This window comes from Cyprinodon variegatus, unplaced genomic scaffold (assembly GCF_000732505.1).
Source record: "Cyprinodon variegatus isolate N-32 unplaced genomic scaffold, C_variegatus-1.0 Scaffold9, whole genome shotgun sequence".
In the NCBI taxonomy this organism is placed as follows: domain Eukaryota; kingdom Metazoa; phylum Chordata; class Actinopteri; order Cyprinodontiformes; family Cyprinodontidae; genus Cyprinodon; species Cyprinodon variegatus.
Genome location: NW_015150462.1, coordinates 309600 through 318527, shown reverse-complemented (window position 1 = coordinate 318527; position 8928 = coordinate 309600). Strand labels below are relative to the sequence as shown.

The 8928-nt window shown below is 40.3% G+C and overlaps 1 protein-coding gene across 2 annotated transcripts in view; it reads right to left on the bottom strand.

Moving 5' to 3' along the window:
• Positions 1-8928, bottom strand: part of LOC107087359 (sodium-driven chloride bicarbonate exchanger-like) — a 61365-nt gene that overhangs the window by 45119 nt on the left and 7318 nt on the right. The window contains exon 1 of one of the 2 annotated variants that reach the window (XM_015378910.1): positions 4986-5566. The exons of the other annotated variant lie outside the window; for it this stretch is intronic. Within the exon in view, the coding sequence (XP_015234396.1) occupies positions 4986-5024 (39 nt within the window). The 5' untranslated portion in view covers positions 5025-5566. Of the gene's footprint in view, positions 1-4985; positions 5567-8928 lie in introns of those variants that run through there. 2 annotated transcript variants of the gene reach the window in all.

Genomic DNA, 8928 nt, shown 5'->3' with positions numbered 1-8928 from the left:
AAGTACCATAGGAAATCTAAGTGGCAGTCAGCTCCTCCATTCCTCAAGGGAACACCTCAACCTGGGTAAACCCTGTCCGCCCTACAACGAGCAAGTCAATTACTGGAACAACCCACACCTACTGGATTCAGAGAACAACACCTTTTCTGGAAACGTGAGTCCTGTTGCCTTAATTCCCTTTTGCAAATCGAAGCTCAAATTTCCCACTGAGCCTGAACTAACCACAGGAACTTTCCCTTCATTTTTCAGTCCCGGTTCGCCAGTGTTCAGAGCAGCACTTGACCCATCTCTACCAGTTCTCAATAAACCTGGTAAACCTTCCCCTGGTCTCTCTGCTTGGTTTTCTGCATGTGGGTCAGATCTTTGCATAAATTAATTCATTCATTGTATTTACTGCCAATTTTGAATCAAACACTGAACTTAAAAACTAGCCATCTCTTTTTCTACCCTCAGCCCAGCTACCAGAGTTTTTACTTTTTTTTTTTACTCAAAGAATATCTTAAACCTGAAATGAAGCCTATATTACATTTTGTTTGGGTTTTTTTTTTTTGCTTTATACTTTTTTAAATGCCCACTAGCATGAGCAAGGACTTAGCTTTGCTTTGAACAAGCTTTGACCCTAAAAATGAAGTTCTTAATCATAAATATTTATGTTTCAATTTCTTTCAAGTCATCTTGCTTTATTTAGGTAACAGTTTCACAGGTATTTTTCAGAACATGATTTGCAGACAAGCCATAGTCTGTGAAGGAAACTTCTGAGTTTAGTGTTATCAACTATTTCTGAAAAAACAAAATTTTATTTTAGTTCAGCTAGCATTTCTAAATTTCTTTTAGGTGTATTACTGTCGTATAAGTAGCTGCTTTTAACTGCAGGTTTTTTGGGCCTACATGGTTGATTTGAAGTTCATATAAATGTCCACAGTATTCTGTGGAGGTGCCCTTTAAACTGTAAAACATTAAACATTCTGGGTGTCATCCCAAAAACGTGTGACATTTTTTTTTTACCCATTCCTCCAAACAGAACAGGTAAAACTGGGTCAGTTTTGAAAGCCATCTTGGTCTCACGCACCTTTTCTGACTCTCAAAAACATATACTCTGTATCCCTTATGTAACTTTGTGGCTCGTTTTAGAATATGACTGTGGTTAAGCGCCCTTTGCATCCAAACTTTAACCTAGTTGTTGTCTTAAGATGTTTCCCTTAATATCATCACAAAATGTTCTTTCCTCATAATAATACTTATTTTGTGGAGTCCAGCAGTCCCTTCTGCAGTATAATACCGCCATGGTAGGGATGATGCTCCAAGGCTTGTGAACTTCCCTATTTTTACAGATTCATTAAAACAAAGTTTTTTCAAAACAATAAAGTGAACTTTACAAAAAAAAATAAAGCTTCAAATCACCAGCTTTATAGTGTTATGATGTATGAATTTCTATGGACGACAATATTATGTTACGTCACAAAGACTTTTGATATGAACCAATTAAAATCTACTAACAAGTCAACGATAAATATACTATATATCTACCTAATTTAACATAATCCTTAACATCTATAAATCAGAAACTTCAAAACTAAAAATATATCACCAGTTTACATTCCAACAGTTCTGTTGGAGCTAAGATATCCGAAAGATTAACCTGTGAATATAAATTATTCAGATTTGCATTGCTGTAAATTGATCATCTAAATCGATAAATCTATATAGATTGATGCATTTTTACATAACTAGAAAACCATGGGAGTGTAACAATAAATAGAGCCTTATCTTTATACGTTGATGAAATGATCAAAGTATGTCACTGTATAGGAATTTTAGTTTACACAAATGCCATCGGAGGACGAATGAGGGGAAGATGGAGCAGGAAATGGACAGGCGGATTGGTGTGGTGAAGAGAGAGCTGAGCCAAAAAGCAAAGCTCTCGATTTAGAGGTCAATCTACGTTCCTACCCTCATCTATGGTCATGAGCTTTAGGTCATGACCGAAAGCACGTGATCCAGGATACAAGTGGCTGAAATGAGTTTTCTCCTTAGTGTGTCTGGACTCTCCCTTTGAGATAGGGTGAGGCGCTCAGTCATCCGAGGGCACTCAAGAGAGCTCAAGATACCTTTCATTTAGAGCAGCCAGAATTTTTCTTAAAATACTCCTTAATGATGAAAACACACAGACTGGTTTCTAATTCCTATCTCCTTTGAGCTTCAACCAGCTTCTTCATGGTCTCTTACATTTGTTCTGGGGTACATTTGCAGATTTCCCACAAAAACAAGCTTATCCATAATAAAACAAATATTTCACTATTTTGGCATTTGGCAAATCAAAACTTTTTAATCAGTCCTAAATGAGTTTTACCAGAAAAAAAAATCTTAATTAATGTAACATGATGGGAAAAGTTACTGGTAAATCTTTTAAAGTGTATGTATATATTTGGTCCTTAACTGATCCCAGAATTAAAGTTGCCTTAAAATTGAATAATACCACTGTTCGAGTCACAGAAGCCATCTTTAGACTGATGAGTTAGCCTGTGGCCCATCAATTTAATCTTAAATTCTTATCTTGATTAATATTATAAAGAGCCATAAGAAAAAAAGCACATTGATAAGATGAAAAGAAAGTGACTGATAGTTTTAAACATGTTTCTTTAAAGCTCATTTAATAAGTACAGTGTGCATTTGCATTTGTAAATGTAAAGTTTGTGCACCACCTTTTAAGAAATAAAAATTTTGAGGTTGGCTTACAGCAGCATTGCACATCTCCACCTTATATATTTGTTACTGTGTAGATGTTTTCAGGGTGATGAGTTGTCTTCGCTCTACCATTCATCAACGTTGGGCTCAGACCACCTTCATTTGCTGCACCTCCAGAGCTTGAGGCAAAAAAACAAAAGGGACTTGTTTTGTTTTTATACAACTATGGTTTTATTCTTGCTATTTTTCACTAAGGGTTAGATTTTTAGAGTGAACAACTGGAGAGACAGTCAATACAGGATCTACATACACAAATAGGCTTCTATTTTTAACCTTTTAATATCCACCTCATTTCTGGGAAATTCGCCTATTTTGCATAACCAAATGGAAAAGCAAATAACTGAGGAACTGTGAGCCCAAATTACATGTGTGGTATGTTGTTTGAAAGCTAACACCTTCTAGTTTCTGAATATATACATGGAAATTGGGTGAGTAAAACACCCAATAAGCTGCATCAAGCCCAAGCTGCATCACATGCTTGCTTGTTGTGGTTGCTTTGTCATGCTACATTTCGACATTCTGTTATAATTTTGCTTTGGTGCTCGCTATGTCCATAAAATTAACTAGGTGGTTGAATTGTGGATAATCTAAGCTTTCCAACGATGTCTATATGGGTAAACATTTTACCAGAGTAATTTTCATGCATTCTGAGTTATTATTTGTAAACGTTTGAGGTTAATGCAAATAACCCAAAGCCATCTAATCTGTGTTATAAGCCCCAAAACCCATTGCTAACATAGAGCATACATTTTTTTTTTAAATAATTGTCCCGTCAACAGATCCACCTGAACTAACGAGCTCTGCAGCTGCTCCAGAGTTACCACATGCCCGGTTGCCTCTTTGCCTGGCTTGTCAGTTTATCATGCTATTGAACTGAGCGGTCTTTAAGGTTCCCTGGCCTTTGTTTTGGTTTGTTCTCTATATTACCTTCTCACAATAGCTGAAGTTGCACTGAGAAAATTGCACGCAACTAATCAGGTGAGCTTTGTAGGTAGTTGTTGGTACATTACTTTATTCTGGGGCATCAGGGTTAAAGGAGATTAATACAAATGCACAACTCTTCAAATAATATGAATAACCATGTATCTTTATTTCTCTATAATTGTGCACAAATGTATGGTTTAAACAAATAGGATGTTCTGTCATTATTAAATTGCCTTTCCCAAAGGCATACTGAACCTTACAGGCTTCCTTCCAGGAATCTGTGCTTGTTGTAACATTGCTCACTGGTAACAAGATATATGACCTCTTTTCTGTGCCCTTCAAAGAGCTCCCCTGAGGCTCCATCAGCAGCAGGGTTGATGAATGTTTACAATTTTAGGCACTGAGAAATAGGACAGGTAGAGTGAACATAAAATCCTACAGAATGAAGCATTTGTCCTCCATCATGTCTGCAGAAGTAGCCATGCAAGTGGCACATCCCGCTCTAAATACAGTTGCATAATGTCAATCTCTTTAATCTCAATCTGCCTTAGTGGACGTTCTGCAAGTGTTAAGAGCTACGGTGATTGTTGTAGAACGCAAAGAGGGAACACGGATTATCAGTGACAAAAGTACGAGATCTGCGATTGGCTGACAGCTTCTGTTGTCATGGTTTTCATCCCTACAGATGGCCGTGGAAGCCGTGGCGATGGCAGCAGGATCAGCTCTGGTGGCATTACAGAGGAGGGGTATGCACAGGGCATCAATCAACACCTCTTCTCTTGGACAAGGTGAGAGACAAGGTGTCGGCGCTGGCTCCGATGGGGGAAAATAAGGTGCTAAGATGATGACTAGAATCAAGACAGACTTGTCATCTACTCATCAAACAAGACTGACAAGATCTATCTAGATGCAAAAACACTTTAGCAGCACAAATCCAGCTTTAAAGTTCTGTGTTCAGCATCAGAAATTAGGGTTACAGAGTACAGCGGAGAGAGAGAGAACAGTATAAGCTCCTCTTGTTCCAGAATGACAGTCCCATCTGTCAGCTAACCTCAACTAGAGTTTTCACTCGCAGATCATTTGAGCTTTCCTACCTTTAGAAAAAAGAACTTACCCTTTATTACATTATAATACCATCCAGATATTGGCAACCTGACTCTAGGTGATGCCAATAAAGCTACAAAGATATCTTGATCTCAAAGAAATAGTTAACTAGGGAACTTTGGAACTTAATAAATACTTTTTAGACCATAAGTAAAACCAGTATCAAGCATCGTATAAAAGGGACCAAAAAAGGCAGAGCAGGGAAGACCTACCTGATAAATAAATCCCTTATTAAGATCCACCGAGATCATCTTGTTCCTAAAAGGTTACAACCGGATGCCCGCTAACTCCCCTTGTGCCTGCAGCAGCAGTTAAAAATGAAAAGCAAAGGCTCAGGGCCCGAGCCTGTATGTGATCTCTGGATGTTTGTGCCTGCTGGACGAAACGTGAGGAAATCTCCCTGTAGCACAAAGTCAGCCTGTCTGTCTGGACGTCTCGGTCAGACCCTCTCCTTCCCTCAGCCGCTCTCATCAGCCACTCTTCACATGCTGGAACGCGGAAGCAGCCCCGCTCCCAAAAGCCCCGCAACATCAGCGATCAGAAAGAAAGTAGCACAGCTCCAGCTCCTGTCTCCAAAGGCTTTCATCCAAGGCAGCATCAAATGTTTCTGACAAGCGTCCATCCGCCAATCCCCCCCAGAGAGATTAGCGCTCTGACATCACCGAAGCTGCACCGTGCTCCGCTCTGCTCTGATGACTCCCTGAGCTATGAGGCTGGGTTGCATTACCCAGGAGAAGTCTTAGGTCACAGGAAGTCGAGAACACCAACCTGCCGGGGGGACTCGCACAAGTCCTGGTGCACCTTCCCACATCGAATCACGGCACATCTTGATCACAGGAGGCATTGACTGGCGTATGCTGTAGCTGCTGCAGTCCCACTGATCACTGCATGTGCACATTCGGATGCTTGTGTGTGTATGTGTGTCTGCAGAGCCTACCTAAGGCATAGAAGCTGTTCTCTGGCTCTACTGCAATGTCAGCAGAACAGAGATATGGTGCTAAGAAACTATCTAGGAGAAGAAGCTGATTCCTCTTTATGCAGTGAACTGTCTTATATTACATGTCAAGTAAAACCCAACTGTTTCAAAGAACCTAAAACAACTATTTAATCCAGTTGGCTAATAAACAGGAGCCTTGTTTCATTCTATGCTCTCTCCATACTTGGATCGCCTTCCACTCTACTGACACTGTGATAATCAAGCATGGAGGCGAGCAAAGCAGCTTCTTTCTGAAGCAGGGAGCCTTCCTTTTCTGCCTGCCAGTTTTGTTTTAGGGTCAAATCTCCAATTCTGATGGGTTTTCACGGCGATTCGAGAACACAACGCTTAACAGAACAAGCCGAAGCAACGAAAGCACACTTCCTCTGACCGTTCCCACCGATCAGCTGCAAGCCGGACATGCATCCTGTTATGATGACGGCACTGGTCAGGGTGACCCCGCACGCTCTGCTTCAAGCAGCAAGTAGACCGTGTCAAAGAAATGCTGGATAGAGATCAGTAGAGAAATAACAAAAATGTAGCATTAATTAAATCTGTATGTTAAATGAATAAAACTAAGAGTTGATGTAAATCGTGCCAACAGCCTCAACAGTACCCACGTTTACAACAACTCTGAAGAAAAGCAGGCCCTCATTATGATACTACCAACGCCATGCTTCTCAGTTAAGGTGCATATGATGAGGAATGCTGTGAATTTTATAGAGACCTGCATTAAGGACATTTTTTTAGTTTCAGACTCTTAATTTAGTAAATCACAGGGAAAGGATGAAAAAAAAAAGAAATATGCTGTAAGGGGGTGCAGCTGGCACAGCGGTTGGTGCGCTAGACTCATGTATGGAGGCCTTAGGTACAGTGGCCCTGAAGTGCAAACTGCAACTACACATCTAAAAGCGCAACTACATTAAGGAAAACAAAACTACATAAAGCAAAGCGCAACTACATTAAGGAAAACACAATTACATTAACCTACCGGAAAAGGTAGGTACCAGTGGGAAACATGAGACATCGCTGATTGGACGACGGCGCTGTTTGACCCTTGAACCGGAAGTTGCATCGTCTGAACAGTCCAGCTTCTTTTAAGTGTGTCTTCAGTGTACGCAAACTAACAGAAACTTCGTGATTAGTCTTGAGCATATCCAGTATCACCTCGTACGTATGTCCTGATTCAAAATATTCCTGGATAACAGCAGCTATGTTTGGGGCGCCGACAATATCCATGTTTTCAAAAGCCGCAGCAGGCAGAATGACTTCCGGTTCAAGGGTCAAACGGCGCCGTCGTCCAATCAGCGATGTCTCATGTTTCCCACTGGTACCTACCTTTTTCCGGTAGGTTAATGTAATTGTGTTTTCCTTAATGTAGTTGCGCTTTGCTTTATGTAGTTTTGTTTTTCTTAATGTAGTTGCGCTTTTAGATTTGTAGTTGCAGTTTGCACTTCAGGGCCACTGTACTTAGGTCCTCAATGCAGGCGACCCGGGTTCAAATCCGTCCTTTGCCGCATGTCTCGCCCCCTCTCTCATTCCCCCTCTCAGTCAACCAACTCTCGAAAGCCTCAAAAACCAAATAAAAAAAAAAAAAAGAAACATGCTGTAAAGAAACTTCATCACAAACTTCCACTTCGAACTAAAGCACTACCTTCTGCTGGCATCTTTTCATAGACGCCAAGACAAATGGCTAATTTTAAAAAGTAAAGGAGATGTGAGTAAAGTGCTGTAAAAAACATTTCTAAGTCTTAGCCAGTTAACAGCATCTCCTTAAGATGGGAAACAAAGAGCTACTGCATAACTCCAAAGGTTAAAGGTCAGCTTTTCAGTCCAAACAATTACATATTTGGAAGCAAATTCATTATACTACAGAAATAATGCATCTGGGAACAAATCCAAGGCTGGAGAGTGAGTAATATGTTGCAGCTGCTACAAGATGCTAGACTGGATATATCTATTAGAGCACTAAATGGTGAATAACTTCATTTTTTATGAGCATAAAATGATAGTGATACTCTTCTGTTCTACTTAAATGGTGGGACATAAAGGAATCAGGCCCAGTTGAAGCCCAATACATGATCTTCACAAAAAGATTCCTTTTCCCACCATCATGAAATTAGATAAAAACATTTCCTGTTTGGGTCAGTTTGGCTTCTAAAATTAGTTCCATTTACTAAATGCCCAAAAACTGATGAGTATCTCATACAAAGGTTTCATGTATTTATAAAACAGTTCAGTTTAATTTTGTTCTTATTAGTGAATTCAATTAAAGGTTTAAACATGTGTTTAAGTTGATTCTTAGATAAAAAATGTAAGAACATTTTATTTCTCCTCTGGGCTCTTTGTTCAAACCAGAATAGCCCAAATAGGCAACATTTCAAAAGCTTAATTTTGGTCTTTCTTTATTCGTGTAATTTGTGGAGGGATGCTCTGTTAACAATCAGAGACTCACCTGCAGGTAGTAAGTGTTACGTTCACACCGCACGCGATCTCAGCAGCAAAAAAATGCGTGCAGCTTCATTTTTGATGCTTGTCCACATTAAGGTCACATGAGCCTCAAGAGCACCTTTGACGCTGCTGCAGTGCGTCGTGTAAAATGTGTCCAGATGCATCTGATGCTTCTGCTGCTCCTGTGTTCAATCGCAGAGAGTAGCTTTGCTATATCTGCTGCGATAAGTGGGTTTTTAGGGGGTAGATGTTAACGTTTTTCCAGGTATGTGGTACAAAACCGCAGGCATTAATAAACTGTTTCAGTGGAGTGATTATAGCGTTCTGAATCAGCAGTGCTGTGTCTGTCTCCCTGCTAGATCCCAGATCAGCTTCTCTGATTGGTTGATGTGGCGTGTGGAGCAGCAAAAGTTACATTTTTCCATCTACAGCATGTCAGAAGCTCATAGGCGCTGCTTTAGCTGCTAAAGACGCACAGCAGGGCCTTTAGATACGCCTTGATGTGAGTCAAGCTTTGACTCTTTATGTAAAGCTGCTCCTTAGCTGCTCAAAGCACGCGCAGTGTGAACATAGCATAATGGTGTAAGCAGACATCCCAAGTTCCAAAAACTAATTTCAAGTAGATGCTTATTGACAGATAGGCACAGGTTTCACAAGCAACCTCCTCCACACACCCCCTTTCTCTTGTTGTGCCTGTGCGATTGAAGTATTTCTAATCTGCTTGCATT